The 24,600-nt window shown below is 40.9% G+C and overlaps 1 protein-coding gene across 4 annotated transcripts in view; it reads left to right on the top strand.

The window, feature by feature from the left end:
* Positions 1-24,600, top strand: part of Sphkap (SPHK1 interactor, AKAP domain containing) — a 148,247-nt gene that overhangs the window by 38,411 nt on the left and 85,236 nt on the right. For all 4 annotated transcript variants that reach the window (NM_001395141.1, NM_001395142.1, XM_087566342.1 and 1 more), the window contains one exon: positions 3,380-3,479. In NM_001395141.1, the coding sequence (NP_001382070.1) occupies positions 3,380-3,479 (100 nt within the window). The remainder of the gene's footprint in view (positions 1-3,379; positions 3,480-24,600) is intronic.

Here is a 24,600-nt window from a genome sequence, read left to right as displayed (position 1 = left end):
AGCACACATTGTAAAGGGAAAGACAGAGAAACACTATACATAAATTGGCCTTCTTGACAAGTGCTGGAAAAGATGTTTCTCAGGATGCTCCTGGGACACAGAGGACAGTGAGTATCACACTTCATAGATAGAGGTGGGAATAGTAAGGAGTGTAAATGTGTCTGTGTCCTGGGAGTTTGGAAGGGTATTCCAGTGGATTGTGGACGGTGGGGAGAAGGCAGGAACCTGAGTAACAAGTTGAGATGTGACTGATAGAGGAGGGATTGTTAAGAAAAGAGGAGGAGAATTAGAAAGAATGTTCCTGGGGGGAAAACATCATGTATAAAAGAAGATCATGACAAATTAGGATGAACCTCACTTAACATGACAGACAGGTACTTTTCAGACTTAGTGGGCATGGAAGCCACTTGGCTTAATGTAATATTATTGTAGCCTAATTCCATAGTTATGAGGAAGAGTGTGAATTTTCAGGTTTCTAAGGAGCCCAGGATCCATATAGCTGGTTCTGTTTTCTGAACCAAGTTCTGAGCAGAATACATAGAAAAGTCTACATATGAAGTACTTGTCTCTGGGGAAATCGTGGGACCTTCGATGCTGACCTTCTCTTCCCCTGCATATGAGTCAGTAATGGATGCAATGCAGTGGCCCCTGAACACCTCTTTTCTACACAGATCACACTTTTGTGTAATGAAAGCTTCTTGACAGAGGGCCAGCTTTAAATCACTGCTTTCCATCATGTTTTGCTTTTGCATCTCCTTTCCGAACTCCTTTTGCAGCTTTCACACAGAGACCAGCCTGAAAGGCTGGCCTTCCTTAGTAAATATTGCCAAAACTTGTCAAAACTCACAGGAAAACGTCCCAAGGAAGAGTTACAGGCTCGCCCACTAGCAGAACGTGTGCCTTGACAGAGACTCTTTCCACTTAACCTCATGGTAGTAAAGGCATGAGCGCCGTGTCACCCCCATCTTCCCTCATTCTGCAGCAGCCTAAGTTTTATCTCCATGGAGACTGAGGACCAAATCTTTATAAAAACAAAAATATTTCATCTCTAACCCAAAGGCCATGGAAGGGATGGAGCCAACAGTAAAGTCACATATTGGAAGTCTACATCGATATGGCATGATTTTAAAAGGTAGACCTTCTTGTAGTTTGTTGTCGATGTTAGATGTCCTCAGAGCTCTGTATTTGGTGATTTGGGGGATGAGGAGTTTTATCTGCTTCCAACGTTGTGGTGAAGTTGCCCAATGCTCACCATGAAGTAATACACTCACCAAACTGAAGTAAAACCTGTGGTGTCACTTACTTCCTCATTCAATTCTCATAGAAGTAATTAAATACGTTTGCAAGTACATAGTTATTTGCTTCTATTGTCTTAACTGAGCAGATAGAGTGAGCCTTGTAAGCCAGTCACAAAACTTTTATGCATCTTTACATACAGCAAGTGTGTCAAAAAGGAGAGATTGCCACTAAGAAATCGATGGGCAGGGTTTCTGTTTCTTCCTTTTAATGGATGAGCAAACATTTCTAAAGCTTTTGAGCACTATATCAGGCTTTCTAATGGCTAGCAGTATATGCCTGGTGGGTAGCTACATAAATTTTGAGGCTTGTATTTCACTCCCTGTTTTCATATTACCTGCTTGCTGACTTGAGGTCTAATTGACTCATTCTACCAGATGAATTTCCTTCCAGAGCTGTCACGGCTTGCTGATTCGCTGTCTCTACTCTTTCTTATCAGCCAGGGACGTTTCTCAACTTTACTTCTCAGCCCTTCTAGGATTTTTAACCCTATTAAAAACAGATGTGGGATATGCCCTAACTCTGTACCCAAGAACTAGAATGAATGGTACAATTGATCCACTAACTGACCAAAGCAAATTGGGTGTACGATAGAAACAAGACACAAAGGTCTCTTCCTGAATTCCTGCCCTTGGGGCTTGAGTGACACCTAAAAGGAAAAACGCATTATTTTCTCTATTCAGAGATCAGTAGTAGTGAGCCAAGACTAGTTGGGTTATGGTCTTGTCGATCATGTGTTAACAATTTGTAACCAATGCTTACCTCCTATTCCTTCTTTGCATTTGTCTTTTACTCCATTCCTCCATATCCCCCGTGTTTCTTCCATGACTATTTCCTTTCCTTTTCCTTATTTACTTTAATTTCCTTAAGCAAGAAAAATGTGGATGCTGCCCTTTCCTTTCTATTGAATGAGTTGTGGTCCTCAGAATATCAATTATTCAGAAGGTAGCCTATGACAAGTGTGAACTCTCTAGAAACTTTGCTATTTCTGATGAATTGTCACGAAACACGATCATTTACTGCAATTAGTGAAAATGCCAACAGACTACACTCATACCCTGATCTCATAAAACCAATTCATAATCTCAAACATAAAACTAAAGGACTATTGGGAACATGCTGTTTGTTTAATTGATTTACTTTTTTAAAAAATTGATTTTAAGAAAAGATATCTACATCTCAGAAAATTTCATATGAAGCCATTAGATATTTCAAAAGCAACTCTCTAATAAATCTGTACATATCCTATGTGATGAACAACAATCATAGCCAAGCACTTGACTTAAGACATGATGATGTCTTTTGATTCCAAATTGTCATATTTTTCAGAAGGAAAATGATATTTAAAATGCTTATAAAGCTTCACAGGACCTTTTAGCCTTTAAAGGGGGTTTAATTTTCTACTGTCAATTTTATAATGAAAAAAATTCAAGCCTTCAGTTTTTAATCATCTCTTAAAAATGTCACAGTAACTCTAAACCTTGAAAACTATGTGTGCCTTGTTGTTCATAGACAAACCCAGCAAGGTTTGATACAGACATAGGGAAGCATTTCAACACTTAGAAGCAGACAGGTTGAAGGACATTCTGCCACCAGAGAGAAGCTAAGGGGGTAGCTGGCCCTTGCTCAACTCATATTCTTTCTGGTGTCGTGTCGCACCACGTTTCTGGCTAAAATTATTTTTTACATTCATTTTGAAAAAAAATGAGAGAAGTATTTTATTTGGCTTGGCAGAGCTGAATTAATGTGACAAGAGAGAAGGCTTTAATCGGTCTTAAAACCTGCTTAAGAAAAGCAGCTAACATTGTCAGAAGTCAGCTAGATGGGACTGTGTCCATCTAAGCACGGTGAGAAGCCATGGCTTGCAGCTTTCTGTTCATAATACGACTGTTCATCCTCTTTTCAATTCCCAAAGCGAGGCCAACAAGGAAATGCCAGTTTGAGCAGGACTGGCTGTGTTGAATGCAGTTAGCAAAAAGTGGATGACATGGCATGCAGTATGTGATTTGCTCTGCCTTGCTAAGGAGAGAGATGAGTCACTGCACTGACTGCTTTCTCTTTCTTCTGTGTTTGGGGCACACAGCAACGTGGAATCACCACTGATGCCCGAGGACTCGGAGCCACAGCAGATCACCAGCAGTGCAGCAGGCAGCCTGGCTGGCTCCATCACGGCCTGTAAGAAGGTAACCCTTGCTCATCACAGGTTCTTCCTGCCTTTAGAGCCGCACCTAACCTTAGCCTTTCAAGCATGCTTCCTAGGTAGAAACAACGGGGACGATAGAATGGCACACGTCGTGCTGCCCCAAGTGTGCTTTGATGACCCCTTTTTGAATGCAATTCATATAAATGGTATAACTGAACAATGCCCAAAGTCCTAACCTGAAATTGGTAAGCCACATTGCCAAACCCAGTCTCACCTGTTCTTCAGGACCTGGGCCCAGTGGTATCCATAGAGAACAGCCGCTTGCATATGGGCAGTCTTCCCGGGTTTCCAATGGCTTCACCTACTGCTCTCAGCTGTATCATATTGAAGAAAACATTTTGACTACCAAAGAAAGGGTAGAGCACGGCTTCCCCTTGAGCGAGGTGTGCTTGGCTTACGTTAGAAGCAGAACAGCATTTTCTAAGATCTTGGCTGGACAACTGCAATCTTCCTTCATGATACTTGCAGAAAATAGTTTTTTGTGAAACATAAAATAACCCAGTTTAACAACCCTATCTTTTTTTTTCATTCTGTCAATCCAACTAAGGCCCCAAACTTAAAGCAAAATATCTAAGACCCTGACTTCCCCCACCCCTTGATACTTTGTCACTATTTTAATGCTGATTTATGCAGGACAGTGGGGTGCTTCTCATTCATACTTAAAGGATACCACACTGGGTTATTTCATTCATTGCAACACACACACATATATATATAATACATATAATATACATTATAATATTATATATAGTATATATTCACAAAATAGTGAATAAACCTATTTAATTAAAACCTATTTATATTGTATTATTATTTAATTAATATTATTTAATTATTAATTAATTTAATTAATTTTATTATTTTTCTGCTATGCATTATCTACAGGGGAATTGATGCTTTTATAGTCCTGATTATTAGAGTAGGATACTGAGATGAGCTCCTACTTCTCAAAATTATTTTTGAGTTTTTTATAAGAGGAGCAAGCTGCAACCTTCAAACATTACATTTCTAAGGCCGTAACTGCAAATTGTACAGTACTTACCAGATACTATGCACTTCACAGAGCCAGCGGATTTTCCAATGCATTCTAATTTCTAAGGCACAGACATTTCTCTTGGTGGGATTCTATGAGGTCTTTGCAAGGACAGAAGCCACAGTGCTTAGATCTGACAGGCATCTCCTCGTTCATTGTGAATTGCGTGATTTGCAGCAAATGATTAGCTCTGGATGTCTCAATTTCCTTATCTGAAAAATGAAGATAATAATATTACCCACCTCAAAGGATTGAGATAAGACCAGAAAGAGGCAACAGACGTCAAGTGCTGAGGACAATGTCTGGCATACTGTAAACACCCAAAAAGAAAGATTACCTCCTATTAATGTTATTAGACGGGATAATTTTATCAAAGAGTGTACAGTCCCAGAAAAATAACTTAATAATGAAAGAGTAATTCATGATGTTAGCTTAGTTACTGCTATTCCTGTGTGGCGGGGGAAAGGTGGCCATGCTCCCTTCTCTTTTATAAATGTATGTCTGGAAACTACTGAACTGACACCTTGTAGAAGCTGGGTGTTTACTCAAAAAATAAAATAAAATGAAACTAGTCAGGAGTGATGCCGAGAGCCTGAATAACATAGCAATGTTAGTCCAATTGGTTATGTAGCAAGATAATGCCTCAGTGAAAACAAATTAAACTCCCTTCTAAAAGATTTTATCATCACACATATGTAGTATTTCTGTATACCCATGTGAATCTGTGCATAAAGACATATATGTACATACATAGATTTACATACATATAAGATTTAAAAGTTTCAAAAATAACCTCATTCATTCTACAATTGTTTCTGAACAATTTTTAGTAGGCTTACTTATATGAAATCATCTTTTATTGCAATCCCAAAGTGCCCAATGTAGGCAAATTCACAAGGTTCAACTTAAATATGTCTACAGCCACTTAGATCATGAGGGTGGATACAAAGATGGGTCCCAAGCCACCCTTAACAGAAAATGTGGGATCTAGTTTAACAGATAATTCTGTTTTCTCATGTGGAAAGAAGCAGGAATTCACAAGTTAATTATAGTCTTCTCTCAAGACAGCCTAACATAGGTGAGAAAGAAGTCTTCTCTGCAAGCCTGCTTGTTTTCTAATGAGAGACATGGAAGGAGCGAGTCCAGATGGGAGGCGAGGTGGGGAGGAACTAGAAGGAGTGGGGGGAGGGGGAAGCCATACTTGGGATAAATTATATGAGAGGAACTCTACTTTCAATAAAATGCAATGAAGAAGCAAGAGATAAGAGAGAACCCAGGGGGCAACGGTTCCTATGGGGAAATACATCTGACTTGCAGTCAAGTACATCTGACTAAGGCCCAGTGCAAGGCGAAGATCCACATGAGGGCAGGCAGGAAGTGTTTAGTCACAGTCACACACGATTGGGGGTGGGGGGGCTGATTGAGGCTGGGGAGATGGCTCACTGGTTAGAGAGCTTGCTGTGAACTCATGAGGACCTGAGTTTGGATCCCCAGAACCCATGTAAAACTCAGAGTGCAACAGCAAAACCACTTGGGATGTCACCTGCTCCTTCCAGTTGGGAAGCAGAAATAGGAGAATCACCAGAAACTCCAGATGCCAGAAGTGGTCATGCAACATACACAGCAGTGAACAACCAGAGAGGACCTGTGGCAAACAAGACAGAAGGCAAGGACTAACATGTAAGATTGTCTTATGACATCCACTTTTGCACCGTGCTCTGACACACATTCACCCACACCTAGAGACACACACTTACCAAAGAAACTCACAATGTTTAACTCTCCTATGTACTCAGTACTTAGATGCTTAGCAATGAGACAGAGAATAATGTCATACTTTTGTTATCTTTACTCCCAGTTAATCTCCATGATTATGCATTGTTTTTCAAATCTTGTTAATCACGGATAAAGGGACTGAGGAACTGAGCATCTCATGTTCATAATTGTACACATGCAGACAAGTGGGGCTCATGCCTTGGGTACAAACGTAGCTCTTGCACATGGGAGATTGAAGCAAGTATTTGAGGTGAGCCTCGATTATATACCTTGTTCATCCTGAGATGCATAATAAGACATTGTCTCAAAAGGAGAGAGAGAGACAGAGAGAGAGAGAGAGAGAGAGAGAGACAGAGACAGAGACAGAGACAGAGACAGAGACAGAGAGAGAGAGAGAGATCAAAAGAACAGGCTGAATGCATCGTAGAAGAAGCAAGGTTTACCATCCAGCTGGATCAACCCTCACACTAATCAGAATATAGTAAAAGTCATAATGGCATTTGGACTTCTCAAACTACCAGGACTTCTCAAACTCACCAAAGGTAATAGCCTCAACCTTACTATTCTTTAAGCCCTCTCATCAGAGCTGACAGATTTCTAAGGCATCTGGTAGAAGAAATAGGTAAAGATCAGAGGATGATGTATTAGACACATAAGCACTCACAGAAAAGCACCAATGTGGTGACTTCTTTCATGTGTTTCACAAGGACTTTCTCAGCCTCAGAATCTCACCCAGATCCTCTGGTCACTGGAAGCCACAGCTGCAACAACAACAACAAAACAACAAACACAACAACAAACACTATTTAGAAAACACACTTGGATGGAACTATTCAAATGAGGAATTCCTCCATTTGTACTTTTGACACTGAGAGCCTGCTTTTCCAGAGATTTCAGATGACCACATACTAGTGGTTTCAGACACTGATGGGAACTTTGGTGATAGAAGTTCCCTGCTCTTGAAAGTACTCTGGTATACAGAATAAGCTACATGATCATGCTAACTCTAGATGCAAAAATGTCACTTCTCATGTTTTCATATCTCTGGGTGTGCTTCACTTCATATCTCTGAGTGTGCAGGTACATTTGTGTGTGCAGACACATTTATATGTGTTCAGGGAAGTTGTGTGTGTGTGTATGTGTGTGTGTGTGTGTGTGTGTGTGTGTGAGAGAGAGAGAGAGAGAGAGAGAGAGAGAGAGAGAAGGAGAGATGTGTGGTGAGTGGAAGGTTTTAGTTGTCTACACTAGACTCCACCCATCTCTCTCTCTAGCCTGGAACTCACTAAGGAAGCTAGGCTGGCCAGCCAGTGAGCCTCAAGAACCTGTGGCTTGTCTTCCCCTCCCCAGCCCTGGGATTATAAGAAAATATTGAATTTCTGACTTGTTTTGGTTTTTAATTTAATAAAATGCTTAGGAAGTATATTTTGATTATAATCTTCCAACTCCCCCAAGTCCTCCCAGATTTTATTTTCAAATATAGATTCTAGGCAATAAGCTCATATCTCCATGCTTATGCAGAAGGACTTTTAATGAGTAAGTGATTACCTAGTCCCTCACCTCTGCTTTTAAGAGCTAGGATTCTCAGATAAATTTATGCTAAGATGCTCGCTATTACATATCCTAATATAGCAGAGACAAATCCTGCTGCTGCTGCTCCCAGCTGCAATCTCTCTTTCTCTTAACTGACATTGATAATGAAGCTTGTGGTGCCTGAACATGGCCTTAGACACTTACCGGGCTTGGAGAATTGAGCAAATCTATTGGTCCATCGAAGTATAAGCGTGTGTTACTCACGCCTGCCACCTTAATTAAGTGAGCGTGAAGACCTAGGATATGTTTTAATGTTCAAAACATGATTCACAAACTGTGCAGGTTAAATGTTGAACTCACACAATGCTGCAGAAAACTGGGAAGAGTTGGGGGGTGGGAAAAAGTGTTATCATGCTCTCTCAGTGGCCCGGGACCAGCTTCACTCAAAGCACTGCTAATGCTCCTCTTGGTATAACTCCTTACCTAATAAACAGAACCAGATAAGCTGATTTGCAAGGATTTTCTACTACATAAATTATCGTAATTTTATATTCATTGAACTTTAAGCAAAAAGTCCCTATCATATTCTTATAAGATCAAAGATCTATTATCACAAAGCAGTGGAATCAGGCGACTATCTGAATGTGGGATCCACTCAAGCACTTGAGCTCCCTCCCAGGTTTTGGACCTGTGTGTGTGATGTGAGGCTAAGGAGTATATCCCATGTGATTTCTTACATGTTAAATACTCTCATGTTTCCTTTTCCCCTGAAAGTGCTGTACTCCGTCTCAGAGTCCCACGATAATGGAACATTCTTACCCTTCACTTTATTTCATGGAGCAAAGATTTACTGTTTTAGATAAGAGTGGAACCAAGTTTCTAAATAGGATTGATATGAAGAAAGACTTTTGCGAGAAAAATCGACACCCCAAATATCTTTCTCTTTCTAACTCTCCATCTCATCTTAATTAATCCTCCTTAAATTTGGATTTATCAAAGGCAGTTGACAGAGAACCCATCAGGTTCTTAGAGACAGAATGGCATCTTCTGATGACATCTGACTGTACTCTTCAAAATGTCAAGCATTCTTTCCTGTGACTGACCCTTAAAGTGGCTTAAATGTGCTTCCTGTATATCTGAGGAGGGACCAACCAGGTGCCTCTGGATGTTTCCTTTCATTCTGTAATGTCTTACATCTAAACTCAAATCTTTTTGAGGACATGCATTTAACAAGAGCAATTCAGTTAATATATGGAGGAACACACATTGAGATGATCCATCCCATATCTAAGGACAGAACTGTTTGAAGCAAAAACCCACATTGCTTCCAAGAAGCTTATGATTTTACCAAACCAGACATATAGTCATATAGTCACACAGTGGAGAATGGTTATGGTGTTCTGTGTTAGTGATAGCTTTTCCCATTCAGATTGGAAATACTTAGGGAATGAGAGAATAAATAAAATAAAAAATAGTGCACTGCAGTCTAAAGGAGGGACTGTCTCCCTCTGTTCTGTAAAGTTCCTGGAAGTCCCTGATGGTCTCTGTGATGCTGAAACACCTTGTAGTCTTAATGTCCCACATCTCATACAAAAGAATGGCCGCATCACTTTTTGTTAAAACGGCTGGATAGATGCTCCACTTTCTATCCATTTTATAGCAGTAAGGAAATGGAAACTTGGTGGGGGGCAGTATGGTGGAGATACAGCTCAGCAGCTAAAAGCCCTGTCTGCTTTTCCAGAGGACCGGAGTTCAACTCCCAACTCCTCCATGGCAGCTCAGGACCATCTGTAGCACCAGTCCTAGAGTAGCTAATGCCCACTTTTGGACACTTCTTGCATTGAAAGCATATGGTGCACAGATATGCACAGGCAAAAACACTTACACACATAAAACATTAAAATAATAAATTACAAATGAAAACTTTCAAAAAGAAAAGACATGGGAAGTTATCATATAAAATGATATTCAAAGACAGCTAAGTTAGAAAGTCTAAAGGTACAATTTTGGCGCCAAAGATTACTTGACTCTGGGATGCCAACAAGGTCATCACGGGGTGGCATAAGTGGGATATGTAGAGATAGAACCTGTGTGGGAGCAGTGGAAAGGGAGGAGAGACCATGAAGAGACGTGTTGAAGTCAAGATTAGTAAATCTGCTTGGCAGTGAAGGTTACACAGAAGATGGCCTCTGAGTATTTATGCCAAAGCATCTGGAGTGGTGATATGGTAGAGACCCTTCAGAAGGGCATGGAGGCCAGTGAGGGAACATAAAACATGGGTCCAGATTCTGCCCCGTTGTAAGTGAAGAGCATACACCCAAATGCTTGAATTACCCTAGATGCCTAGAACAAATGAAACTCAAGACGGATGATCAAAATGTGAATGCTTCACTCCTTCTTTAAAAGGGGAACAAGAATACCCTTCTCAGGGAATTCCTCAAGAATACCTTCCTCAGGGAAGAGAGAGGCAAAGATTAAAACAGAGACTGAAGGAACACCCATTCAGAGTCTGCCCCACATGTGGCCCATACATATACAGCCACCCAATTAGACAAGATGGATGAAGCAAAGAAGTGCAGACCGACAGGAGCCAGATGTAGATCGCTCCTGAGAGACACAGCCAGAATACAGCAAATACAGAATCGAATGCCAGCAGCAAACCACTGAACTGAAAATAAGACCCCCGTTGAAGGAATCAGAGAAAGAACTGGAAGAGCTTGAAGGGGCTCGAGACCCCTTATGAACAACAATGCCAAGCAACCAGAGCTTCCAGGGACTAAGCCACTACCTAAAGACTATACATGGACTGACCCTGGACTCTGACCTCATAGGTAGCAATGAATATCCTAGTAAGAGCACCAGTGGAAGGGGAAGCCCTGGGTCCTGCTAAGACTGAACCCCCAGTGAACTAGACTGTTGGGGGGAGGGCAGAATGGGGGGAGGGTTGGGAGGGGAACACCCATAAGGAAGGGGAGGTGGGAGGGGGATGTTTGCCCGGATACCGGGAAAGGGAATAACACTCGAAATGTATATAAGAAATACTCAAGTTAATTAAAAAAAAAAAAAAAGATTCCTTCTGAGGGCAGTTTTACTGACGCCAAAAGAAACTTCTGCACATCTGGATCCACTTCACACATAGGAGGCTCCAGGGTTGCACTGAGGACAAAATGCAAATAGTGAAGGCTTCCAGCAGGGACTCATTTCCTCTGCTGTCAGTAAAAGCAGGTCATGATACTAAATGTCTTCTCTTGTCAATGGAGCAGTTGAGTTCACCCTGAACTGGAGAGGAGAGGCTGCCTGTGCCCAGCCACCAGTTTATTCTTGGGAAAATGTAACACTGTGACCATTTGTGGGGTGATCTGTCTAACACTATTAATTGTACCTTAATTTTCAGTATGAAAATGATTTACCTCTGTAATCCAAAGGTCAATGTGATGGAGGACCCCTTTTATGGACTCCTCCCCTTTTCCTCCAATAATTTTGCTATCTAGTGCCTCAGAATCGACATGCCCATCTTATTCTTATGCCTTTTCTGCTGTTTGAACAGCCCCAAAAGCATTTTGCCCAACTCTTTCTTTTAAACCAAAAAAAAGTAGGGCTCTGAAAATCCAAAATAATCTAGAATATTTTGGGGAAATTGAATGATACTATGCTTTTGGAATTATGTCTTTCTTTCCAAGTACTTGCAATTGCTATAAACTTTCCTTAAACTGTAGCCTAAATCTCTCTACCCTGGAATGGAAGGGGTCTTGAGTTCTGAAAACACAGTGTGGCATTTGCAGTTTGGGTACTTAGAAAAGTCGTCCCATTCTGTTCGCTGTCACCAGCACTGAATTCTGTTCTCTTTTCTCTCAGTCGTGCATCTAAAATCCCCTTCATTTAGAAGACTATCATGTGCTCTCCTCTCTCCTCAGACAACCCTGACAGCATACATCTTTTCTCAGTTCATTCTTTGGCTACCATGAACGCCTAGTTTTCCATTCAGCCAATTTCAAACAAGAAGGCTATAGTTGATGCTTTGACTGTACCTTTGACTCAGACAGCTCTCTGAGAAAGACTGATTATTTGCTTGCCTACATTTACTAGGTCATTTTTTCTCAACCTGTGGGTCATGACCCTTTGGGGTCTGATTAAGCCTTTCACAGAGGTTGACTAAGACCATTGCAAAACACAGATATTTACATCAATTCACAACAGTAGTAAAATTACAGTTAGGAAGTAGCAATGAAAATAATTGTATGTTTAGGGGTCACCACAACATGATGTAACAGAAGTAGATAAATCCGGCCTGAAACTTCCCCGCCAGTCCCAAGAATTTCCCAAGCTCTAAACTGTCCTCTGTTTTCTTAGCCAGTTCTCAGAACTATAGTGAGATAGACTGTAGCTTGCAGGATACATGTAACTGAGAACTACGGTATAGTAACAAGCTATCTGGGATATGCTGAACCTGCCTTGTTCCGTGCTTGCCACGTGAGCAGGCATGTTGTCCCAAGCTAGCATACAAAGTGGCTAAACTATGTACATGGAGTCATTAATTTCACCCCCTTTTCCCATGAAGCATTTCATGTTGCACTCAGCTACTTACATATTTATGTGATGTTTGTCAGAAAAGAATATTTTCACTCAGGATACCCCATGACATATTCACCAGCAGCAAGCTTAATTAGACCAAGTACTGATACTAAAAGTATTTCATAAATAAGTACTCTTCTGCTCTAACGAGTAACTTAGCTAAGGCCAGTATCAGTTAGCCATGTTGCCCAATTATCTGGAGCTACTGAAGCTCTTCCCATTCCCCCTCTATAGCAAGGGGCAGAATGCATTGGCTTCCCCACGGAGGATACTTTCCACCTTGGTGTGCTCCTCCTTGATGAACTGTTTTATTCTCAATATTAAAAGAATTCCTTTACCTTGACATAGTTTTCTAATAATCAGTTAGAAGATATTTGAGTCTTTTCAGGTGTCCATAGCATAATTTAAGATCTTTTATACCCAACTAAAAAGAATTTAAAGTATAATCCATGAATAATCATGATTCCTGTGAATCCAGTTCTCAATCATAAAAGGAGGCTAACACACCAGAACCCAGTCATTCAGTTAAATTATCATTAAAAGGAAACTGCTACCCTTGACATTTGGTTAAATCCAGTGGGAAAGGTTTTTCAATGCCACCGTTTCTTCTACACAATAGTTTTATTCACACCATTGTTTCTGCTCAGTAGTTTGGTGGGCTCTAAATGGACTTTGTGCAATTTCCATTTGAAATAATGGATAGGTGTTTTATCCAAGAGGAGAAAGCAGAAGGCTCCAGAAGGAAAGTCAGCAAAGGCATAGATTAAATCAACACAGACGTAACGGTATGAAATTGAGCAAAATCCTCTGAATTCTAGACCTGGGTGTACTCATACGTGTGTGCTAGACTTTGAAGTTATTTAAGCTATTAGAAACATGATTCAATAAAGAGTTAATCCACTGACTACACCGTCCAAAATTAGAGTAAAAGAAAATGTGAGAAAAAAAATATTCTTAGTGTGTTTCTAGACATTGAAAATTCTCTACTCCAGCTTAGCTACTGATGCTTTCTTATCAAAAGATGAAAGGTTCTTTTTCTACTTCTGGGAAATTTTATTTCCATCATGTCTCTTCCTGAGCCATTTTGGGCTCCTTTCTGTCCTTCAAATGCATACTCGTGCTGTGAGCCTCTGTGCTCTTGACCTCTGCCTGGGCCACTGCTCTTTCCTTGGTTGGAAGTGTGACTGACACTCATTCAGACCTCTGTTCAATGTTATCTTTACAGCCTTCAAAATTCTTTTAGCGTAGTGTTAGAGAAGCCTGCCAAGAGACACTTTCCAAAATAGCATCTTACTTCTTTAAAGTCTTCCTCTGGTATAGATGCTTCCTGTAGGGTTTGTTTATCTGACATTTATGCTTGTCAATTATCCCTTCCTTTTCTGCCACAATAGAATGAAACAAGACTCTATATGTAACACTATTCTTATTTTGCCCACTGATTCCCCAGTTAAATAAACAAAACATAGTGGGAAAACAGCAAGGTTATAACAATTAGCTGAGTATGTGAAAGTTTGTAAAAAAAAAAAAAAAAATCTAGCATGGATTACATCTCCTTCCCTTACAATGGCACCAAAACTTAATAGCAAATATAGAGTCCAATAAGTTATTTTCAATATGTTTTATTAATGATATACATTATTTCACAATTTCTTACATATGTATTAGTATTACATTCCTAATCATTCTCCCATTCTTTATTAACCCTTTTCCACCCCTATCAGCCACCCCCTCCCTAAAAGTCCTTTCCCCAACTCATGTCCTTTTGTTTTGCCTTACTTGAACAAGGCTATGTGTGTGACTATGGATTAGGGCTTTCTATAGAAGCCCAGTGTTTTCACCAGTGTATACACAAGTGAAGGCAATTCCTGCCTCTTCTTTACCAGCAGCCATCATCACACTGGTGAAGGGTAGGTCCCCAGGAGTCCTTCCCTCACCCATGCCTCACTGTGGACACACCCAATCTTGTGCAGACCCAGGACAGGCAGCTGCTGTGAGTTCACAATTGCAATGGGAAATGGTGCTTGGCAGCCTATCTCTGTATATTCTGGCAATTGGATTCTTTCCATCACCTCTTCTTGATGGTTCCCTGAACCTTGAGGTAGCTGGGATAACTGCCTTGTTTCGAGTTGAACACTCAACCTTCACTTATCCTCAGCATCTTGAGCATCCTGAGGATTTGCATTCACCACCATTCACTAGAAAGAAGCTATTCTGATGGATGCTGGGAGTGGTATTTATCTATTGGTGTAAACATAAATATTGAGGCCAGTGAGAGGGCTCAATGGGTAAAAACATTTACTTCTAAGCATGTTGATCTAAACTTTATCTCTGGACTCCTACAGTAGAAGAAGAAATCTAATTGCATCCAGTTGTCCCCTGACATAGCAAACATACACACACTCACAAACACACATGCACATGTGCACATGAACACACATGCAGGCACACGCATAAAGAAACAATTAATTAATTATATCAATGTTAAGAATAAATGTTTAGAAGATAATTTGGCATTATTTCAGGAAGACTCTGCTCCTTTGTTAGAGTCTGCGACCTCCTCCATCACAGGTCTTTGACCATCATAGGTGTAGATCGTATCATGTGGTTTTGAGTTCAATCATATTCAATCATAAAGTAGCTGGTTACTCCTTCAACAGTTACGCCACTATTGACCAAGTGTGTACTTCTTACATGGTATTGCATTTGGTAGGTTTCAGAGCTGGCTAAGTAAAAGATAATGGTACTTTTTTCTCCCTCAGAAACTTGCATAGCGCTTTCCAGCACTTTAAAAGCTAGAGAGAGTTTCCGGTTCAGATCTACCTTACCTTCTCCATAATGTGATCAAGGTGTATGGTGGAGTTAACAATAAGGTCTTATCAGCTAGTTCTGGTGGGCATCCAAGAAGAATGGCAGAGGCCTGTGTCATTTTGGAGGCCATTAGAGCCTCCCTAACCAACAACTTACAAAAGAAAGTGATAGCCCACACCTGGCATTGAGATTTCTGCTTCATAATCCACAGCTGCCATGGAGCCCAAGTTAAGTTAGTTTCACAAACAACTTTATAAGGAAACAAGTCACTTGAAACTAAGAGGAAAATAAAGCATAATGAAAACTGCTAGGTAACTGTTATAATAGTAAAATAAATTAAAAAAATAATATTTATTTATATTATTTCTAATATGCCATGTGCTAATACCAGATATATAATATTAATACCAGATAATACCAAGTGCTGGCATAAACGGATCAATTTGCATTTTGCTTTATTGCCAGTGGAAATTGAAATCGATAAACTTATATAAATGCTCACTAGAACCATATAAATTTACCTTAATATTTAGTAGTGCTTATTCTTGGGTGCATTTACCCAGAACCTCTTCCCCAATAAAAACGTTAAACCAAACACTTGTGTAAATATTCACAGCAGCTTTATTTGTATCTACCCAGAGATATAAACAAACCAGGTGTCTTTCTAATTATAAAAGACATTAAAAAAAAACTCAGTATAGCCAGAAGCAAATACTCGAACACTGCTGGAGAGTGAAACAAACTGCTAACCACACCCAGCAGCACAATGAACTTCAAGTCCGATGAGCTCATCACAGGAAAGTCTATATTATGAGATACATGTGACATCCTGCAGAAGGCAAGGTTCTAGAAGTGAAAATAAGATGAAGTCTCGAGGGCCGAGTCTGGGTGGAAATGTACGATTTCAGCATTTGGAAAATAGGTACAGGAATTGGGACTTGAAGCTGGGTGTGTCTTCAAAGCACATTCTCCCATCTTGCTTTTGGTAAATTGTGGAGATTGAGGGACAAGGGGGATAAGAGGGGAAAAGCAATTACAACGTGATTGGTTAGGATTCTTCAGGTTCCTGACTCTCCCTACCACTTAACATTCCTGTCTAAGTGGTGCTACTCACAGTCCTGGATGTTGGAAAGTCCATGGTGCACATTGGGGTCTATTCTTTATCATGAACAAAGTGATGTCTCTGCACTCCATGGAGGATGAAAGGGATTATGGAGCCTCTTTAAGAAAGATGCTGATCCTCTTGATAAGGATCAAGCCCAGCTCATCCATCATCTCTAACAACATCTCTTAATGGAAATGTATCAGGGGTTTGATTCCAACATGTAAGTTTAGAGGGATGCAACATCAGGCGATAGAAACACTTAACCCTTACATTCTTTATCATAGCATCACATGGATTTCTCTGTCATATGAACCATTGTTTGCGGTTACATATTCCATGCTCCTTTGTTTCTTGTTTTGCCTCCATAAATATGAAGGTCTTTTCTATGCTATGCATGATACGCTACCCAGAGAACAATCCATCACATGCATGTTAAAAGCTTTGCTAATGTTTAATGTGTGAAAGAAAAAAACAAACTTTGTAGAGCAGACACTGGGAATAGAAACAGGCAAAGAGGTATTCCAGCTGGCACAGAACCAGCAAACCAACAAAATGGGGAAAGTTAGCATTCCTTCTGGGCTAGGAGTCAAATTTCCTTTAGGGTTTCAACTGGAGAAGGAGGGAGTTTGTATATAGACACAGGCATCAAGAAGACAACAGCAGACCCAAGTGTCATAACCACCCATTAGAAATCTGAAAAGAAGCAGGCTCCCGGGAAGGGTCAAAACTGAATCAGGAGAGAGGGCTATGTCATTTTTTTCAGGTGATAATTAAACCCCATGAGGCCCTGGGCTCTGCAAAGAGAAAGATTGCTGGGAGTGGAAGGAACAGTATTCCTCTAAGAAGTACTTATGAGCACAGAGGAAAGTCAGTCTGGAGAGTTTCCAACTTTCCAAATATCTCTACACAACTCAAACTCGCCTTGCAACACAGCCATCAAGTACGAGGGCTTTTGTCACCTCTTGACCCCAGATAAAACCAGTCACTTCATTCTTGGACTATTTACCTGGGTTTCACATTCCTCAAACATTCCTTCACATTCTCGGGAGTATCTTCTATAGATGCAGTTGGTTTTTTGTGCATATTTTAGTATATTTTGCCACAGCGCCTCACGTTGACCAGGCTGCCCTTGCACTTCAGATCCTCCTACCTCAATCTCCCTCGTGCTGCTGAGTATACAGTATATGACTATATCATGCTTCTCTTTTTTTCAGTAATTTATTTTTTAATAAATTAATTAATCACATCCTAAATACTGTCCCCTCCCATTCCTGCCCCCACCTCTCAGAGTTCCTCCACCTATCCTGGTTAGTTGACACTGTTGTTCATCCTGTGGGGTTGCCATCTCCTTGAGGGCATTCAATTCTTCCCCTAAGTCTTCCATAAAGGTCCCCACCCTCGTCCAATGTTTGATTGTGGATATCTGCATCTGAGGTTAGCTGCTGGGTAGAGCCTCTCAGAGAGGGCTGTTATGCTGGTCCCCTTCCTGTCTGCAGGCACAACACAGCATCAGTAGCAGTGTCAGGGATGTTGCTTGCCCCTGGGATGGACCCTAAAATGGGCCAGTGGCTGCTCTGCTATCCCTTCGATCTCTGCACCATCTTTATCATTGCATTTCTTTTCGACAGGACCAATTTTGTTTCAGACATTTTGTAGATGGGTTAGTGTACCCATCCCTCCACTGAGGGTCCTATCTAATATTGAAAGTAGTCTCTTCAGGTTCCACATCCCCACTGTTGGGCATTTTGATTAAGGTCACCTGCACTGACTCCTGGGAACCTTCCTCTCTGGGACTTCCTGGAGAATCCTCCCAACCCCCTACCCTTGGCAACTGTATATTTCTATTCATTCCCCTGGCCCTCTGGGACTCCCCTCTGTCTCTTCCCCATGCCTGAACCACTCATTTCCCTCTCTTTCCTCTCTACCATCCAGGTCCCTCCCTCTCTCTGCCTCCCATAACCATTTTGTTCCCCCTTCTAATTGGGATTCAAGCAGCCTTACTTGGACCTTCCTTCTGGTTTAACTTCTTATAGTCTATGGGGTATATCATGGGTATTCTGTAGTTTTGGGCTAATATTTACTTATTAGTGAATAGATACTATGCATGTCCTTTTGGGTCTGGGTTACCTCACTCAGGATGATATTTTCTAGTTCTGTCTATTTGCCTGAGATTCATCATGTCCTTGTCTTTAATAGCTGAATCATAACCCATTATATAAATGAACCGCATTTTTCTGAAATCATTCTTTGTTTGATGGACATCACATATTTTTCCCAGTGTCTCACTGAGTTCGTTTGTGAGCTTAGTAAGCTATGCTAACTGACTGTCAGCTGGAGACAGTAGAAAAGGAAGATGAAAAACAAGGCTGGCATATCACAAACAAAGGGAGGGAGTTTGTCAGATGCTGGCAAGATCGAGAAACTGGTATGATGGAACGCAGATGCTCTAAATCCCAGTGCCTTCCTCTGCTAAGAGAAGCCATGCATTGATCAGCTGCCTATTCGGTTGGTGGTCTTCATCTTGTAAGCAGCTTCCTATCTGGTCCCTGGAACAGCTTTCTCAAGTGACATTGTTGTCATCAAATGATGTAAGAACTGACCCTCAGAAGTCCATCAAATTGTCCAGTTATATTCAGTAAGTGCTCGAGATGAGGAGAGAGAGTTTTCTGTCCTTCCTCCAGATCTTAGAAGCTAAAAGTGAGCATCTTCTCCAATCTAAGTTACCAACCAAAGAAGCAGGCACTACTGAGCCACAGTATAACTGAGTCTGCTTTGTAAGAGCCGGGTCTTCTCTCTCTGTCTCATCCCAAAACTGAGGGCCTGAATCTAGGTACTGCTTATTGAAATGAAAGCAGTTGGCTACACCGTGAAGCAGAAAGTTTTCTTTCTTTCTTATTCAGGGCACTCTTGGAATTTTCAGACAAACTGCATTATTACCGTTTTAAACTTGGGAACGCGCAGCACACAGCACGTTCATCATTAGCCCTCCATCTGAAATAGGCAAGCCTGGAACCAAAAATAGCAGATAACTAAATGAGCCGTGGAAAACCTGGTGAGCGCCTCTCTTTTCCCACTCCAAAAAAATGACTCCCTCAGCAGGAAGCTATATTCATAAAGCTTCAAAGACATTAACTGTTCAAGCAAGTACTTTTTTCAAGCACTACTTCTAGTCCTTTGTCTAAACCATTAGACAAAAAAAAAGGTTACAATTGTGTAACACACTAGGCTAAATGGTTTACTGAAGCAAGCACGTTTCTTTCCTTGTTCCCTTATCAGTCTTTTAAAAAGAATTGCCATATTATGTGTATGTGTGTGTGCCTGACTATGTGTGCATGTGTATGTGACATATAAGAGGATCGTAAGAGGAACCCCTGGAAATGTAGTCACAGACAGTTATGAGTCACTCAATATGGGTGCTGAGAATAAAGTTCAACCCCTCTGCAAGAGCAGCAAGTCTGCTAACTTCAAAGACACCTCTCAGCTCCCTCCTTCCTCCCCTCTCCTCCCCTGTTTTCTTCCTTGTTGTTATTTCGTTTGGTTTGTTTGTTTGTTCCTTTGAGACAGGGTTTCTCTGTCTAGCCCTAGATGTCCTGGAACTCACTCTACAGACCAGGTTGGCCTTAAATTCAGAGATCCCCCTGTCTCTGCCTCCCAATGGCCACTGCTACCTGGCTTTTTCCCCTTTTCTTTTTTCTTTACTTCCAGCTCCTTCTTGTTGATAGGAAGTGGGAAGTATGAACGGGAAGATTACATTACGCTTCATAGAAGAGTAGTTTACCTCAGAGAGCCTGATATGATGGTTTTACTCAGGGAAACTGGGGCCAGAAGCTAGGAGGGAATGAGAATTAACTGACAGAGAATCAGAACTGGAGCACAACTCAAGGAGGGTCCTTAAATTGGAAGGGATGACCCAAACATGAGATGCTCGAGATAGGACTACCACACAGACTCTGGCTTGAGTGGAGGCCCTGATTCCTGAGAGACCGGCTCTAATGCTGCTTGTGTGACAAACCAACCATGGGCCCCCGTGGTCGAGGACAGAGAGAATAACTTTAAAGATGGCCACTGTTAGTCAGGTACTTTAATACGGCAGGAACTGTCTTGTTGCATGTAATGTTAGGTTCTCATTGTAACCCACACGTCTAGAGATTTAATTCAAATAAGTGAGAGTCTTCGCTCAGAATTCCCAATGCAGTGTCATTTCATTAATTATTAATGTTAATGTAAGTAATTCTAATCGGGATAGGCAAATAGGTCAGTGATTTAAAAACAACAACAACAAAACTTGGCACACAAGCATGAGGTTCAGGTAGGGGTGTGGCAAACAGCAGTGATCCCAGCTTCAGAAGACAGAGGGGCAGAAGGAGGAGACAGAGACAGAGCATCCATCACCCCACTCCCCACCCCCTGGAAGCTGGCTACTGAGAGTAGCAGTGTTGGTGATCTCTTGGTCGGGGTTTCTTATTCCTGCACAAAACATCATGATCAAGAAGCAAGTTGGGGAGAAAAGGGTTCATTCAGCTTACACTTCCATATTGCTGTTCATCACTAAAGGAAGTCAGGCCTGGAACTCACACAGGGTAGGAACTTGGAGGCAGGAGTGGATGCAGAAGCCATGGAGGGATGCTACTTACAGGCTCACTTCCCCTGGCTTGCTCAGCTTGCTTTCTTATAGAACCTAAGACTACCAGCCCAGGGACGGCAACACCCACAATGGGTTGGGACCTCCCACTGTTGATCACTAATTGAGAAAATGCCTTACAGCTGGGTCTCATGGAGGCATTTCCTCAAGGGAGGTTCCTTTCTCTGTGATAAAGCCAGCTTGTGTCAAGTTGGCACACAAAACCAGTCAATACACTGGGTTTGATTAAGAAAACCTGCCTGCCTCAGTGAAGAGTGGAAAAGGAATCAAGAATGGCCTGTGGCATTGATCTTAGGCCTCCATGTGTGTATGCAACCATGGAAGTTGTTTTACACATAGGCATGCCAACACACATGGAAAAAAATGCACACATAAATACACAGACATGAAATTGGAAGAAAGAAGAAAGAAAGGAAGGGAGAGAGGGAGGGAGGGAGGAAGGAAGGAAGGAAGGAAGGAAAAAAGAGAGAAAGAAAGAGAGAAAGAAAGAAAGAAAGAAAGAAAGGAGGGAGGGAGGGAGGGAGGGAGGGAGGGAGGGAAGGAAGGAAGGAAGGAAGGAAGGAAGGAAGGAAGGAAGGAAGGAAGAAAATAATTACTAAGCACAAGGAACAGGCTGGGTAGCTTCAGGACAAATAGCCCCCTCCCTCAGCTGTAGGAATTTCTTCATGGTAGATGGCAAATGGTAGGCTGACTTGTGGCACTCCCCATCCACCACTGAGGAAGTGTGGCCACTTAGCAGACGCTGAAAGGGCCAAGTGAAGTGCAAATCAACTCCTCACCACTCCTCAGGCTGACATAGGAGAAAGATGAGTCAAACGCTGTGTGACAATTTTTTGTGACCACAATATTACATACCTTTTTGTCAGTCAGAATGTAGACAAGCAAGACCTGTAGCAGAATTTTTGAAGAATAATCTCTGAAACAGTGCAGAGCTGATTCTGGTCAGACTGTTTATTGAGCTTCACTGTAAAGCAGGCTTAGCCAGCATGTTCACCTGGTGTCTGTGGTTTAAGCTCTGATGTTCCTAGGATGCAGAATTAATGAGGTTACCGTTTCATTGATTGAGTTCCAAATCCTGAAGAGCAAAGAAAGGCCAGGGATGAGCACAGGATACCATGACCTAATGATAACTTACGTAGGCTTCAAACTATGATGCCTATGAGAAATTACAATCCCATTATCATATTGAATTAAGTAAATTAATTCAGTTATATCATTCATAACTTTTCTTAAAGGAAAGCATTACTCAGGAATCTTAACAAGGAAAATCTGGCCTTAAATGAAAGAACATAAAATGCATTTTTTACTTTAAAAAATTAGACAACAAAAGATGTTTCAGAAACACTCACAATAAGACCATTTAGGAGCAATAAGGCCATGGAAGGCAGCAATGTTCAGAGAACTGATAAGTAGACCCTTGGTGCCCTCACAACTAAATCCAAGGCCATGTGGAGCAGAAGCCCAAAACCTACAAACTGTTTGAGCCTCAAGATCTGTATCACCAAAATCGTAATTTCTGTGAAGACCTTTGTCTATGAAATAGTAGCACTGTAACAATTTCAAGTGAATTTTAATAGCCCAATTCTCAGAATTTCCTAGCCCTGCAGACAACACTGGCTGTAACTATCAATATTACAAGAGGCACAGTGAAAATTATACCTCAGATCAGAATACTTTAGAAGGTTTACCTTCACATATCTGAAGTTATTCATTTTACTGATATTTTTTGGGAAAGTCTTCCAAATGTTTATCATGGCTTATAGTTCCTTTCAAGTCATAACCAAACCATGTCCTGAGAAAAATAAACTACTTACTGGATCCTTCACACATAGCTCCTCAGTGGACCCCCTCCCTGCCTCCCTGCCCTCACCACAGCTCCTCAGTAGAACCCCCTCTATGCTCCCAACACTGCAGTGCACACTCCCCTTAACCACCACGGCTCCTCAGGGAACCCCCCTTTATGTTTCCACCACATAGTTTTTTGATCCTTCCTCACAGGTGGAGAAGCTGAGAATCCTTGCTTACATCACTGGGCCTGTTTGGCTGTTAGTGGCCAAGCTCACATTCCAAATCAGATTTGCAAACTATTCTACTTGGAAATAAATGTGAATGGCAGTTTTATGCAAGGGGGTGATTTAGAGACTTAGAAGCCTTTCTGCTTTAAGTGAAGTTAATTAAGGTTCTTGATTATTTTATATCTATATCTATACTTATCAACTCAAAATTCTTTTAGCATCTACAGTAATTTAAATTTCTTTTTATTTTATTTACTTATCTCAGAGTTTTCATTTTTTGTTCCCTTGTGTTTGTGGGGGGGGAGCACATGTGTGTGCAGAGTCCCATGTACACATACACATGAGGGTCCCATGTACACATACACATGAGGTCAGACGATAACTCCAAGTGCTGCTCTCAGGAGCCACGGCTATTCCTTGGGAAAGCCTGGCTTTTATGTGTGGGTTCTGAGGAAGAAACTCAGGTCCTCCTGATTTTATTGCAATTGCTTTACCAACATCTATTTTTCCAGCATCTGCTTCCTTGTGTTTAGCATCACTATTCTTACAATGTTAAACACTCAATAACATATTCACTAATGAAATACATATAATTTTCAAAGCAATAAAACTTTTGGGTGAGAAGAATTTGAATTTATTTTCAATGTTTGCGAATCTCTTCAACTGCTTTTTTTTCTTATTTTTTCTTTTTATTTCTTCTTCTTGCTCACAATGCAACCCAACAACAGTCTCCACTCTCTCTGTGCCTCCTTACGAGACAACGGCTTTCTGGATCTCTCACTATTTAGATGAGCTTCTGTATTTGGGCCTCTGGGCCACCACAAGTCACACTGTTTCTAAAAATGTAGCCAAAAATACTCAGAGATAATGAACATTAAAACAGCAATTGAAACAGTTTCTCCCTGTAAGAGAAATGAGAAGGACGGGTGTCTGGTTTAATCTTCAGGAGCAGCACCAAGTTCGCCGTTCAACCACCTGGTCATGTACAAATTATCTCTTTATGTTATCCCAAAAGAAAGATGGAGGCTTGCCATCCTTAGGTAACAATAAATATTTAATAGGAAGATACACACAACTGAAGTCGCACATCTGAGGGGGAAATGCTATATGTGTTATATCATATGGGTTATAAATTCTATGTGTTAACTCTACAACAAAACTAATACATGTCTGGTTTTATAGGACAAAAGAGACAGTATTTCGCTGTAGTTGAGTTAGAAATATTTTTAGAGGCCATTAGCTGAATTGGTTAAATCTATTACATTGCTTAAGGGAAGGTTTAATCACAAATTAACAGACATTCACCTTCAAAGAGAGCCATGATTAACATTGGGAATTTTAAATGAGAAACGAATATGTACATTATTTAGATAAGCCATAATTGAGTCATCTGGTTACTTAAGAAATTGTATCTTCAAAATATTTGGCTCTGAAAAAAAAAAAAGGCTTGGAAACCCAAGACCAAAATCTGCATTTATAAACCATATCTGGCGTTGTTGATATGGGTATTTAATTTCTTTTTATTTTGACCTACTAATGCGAAATGGGAAAATGCTTTTACTAATGGAAACCACCTTATTCCTAATATTTTTAACAGCCTGGTACCTTAGCTCTTCTAGA

This window comes from Rattus norvegicus, chromosome 9, assembly GCF_021556685.1.
Source record: "Rattus norvegicus strain SHRSP/BbbUtx chromosome 9, alternate assembly SHRSP_T2T, whole genome shotgun sequence".
In the NCBI taxonomy this organism is placed as follows: Eukaryota; Metazoa; Chordata; class Mammalia; order Rodentia; family Muridae; genus Rattus; species Rattus norvegicus.
Note: the sequence above shows the minus strand (reverse complement) of the source record. Positions and strands in the feature narration are given on the sequence as shown.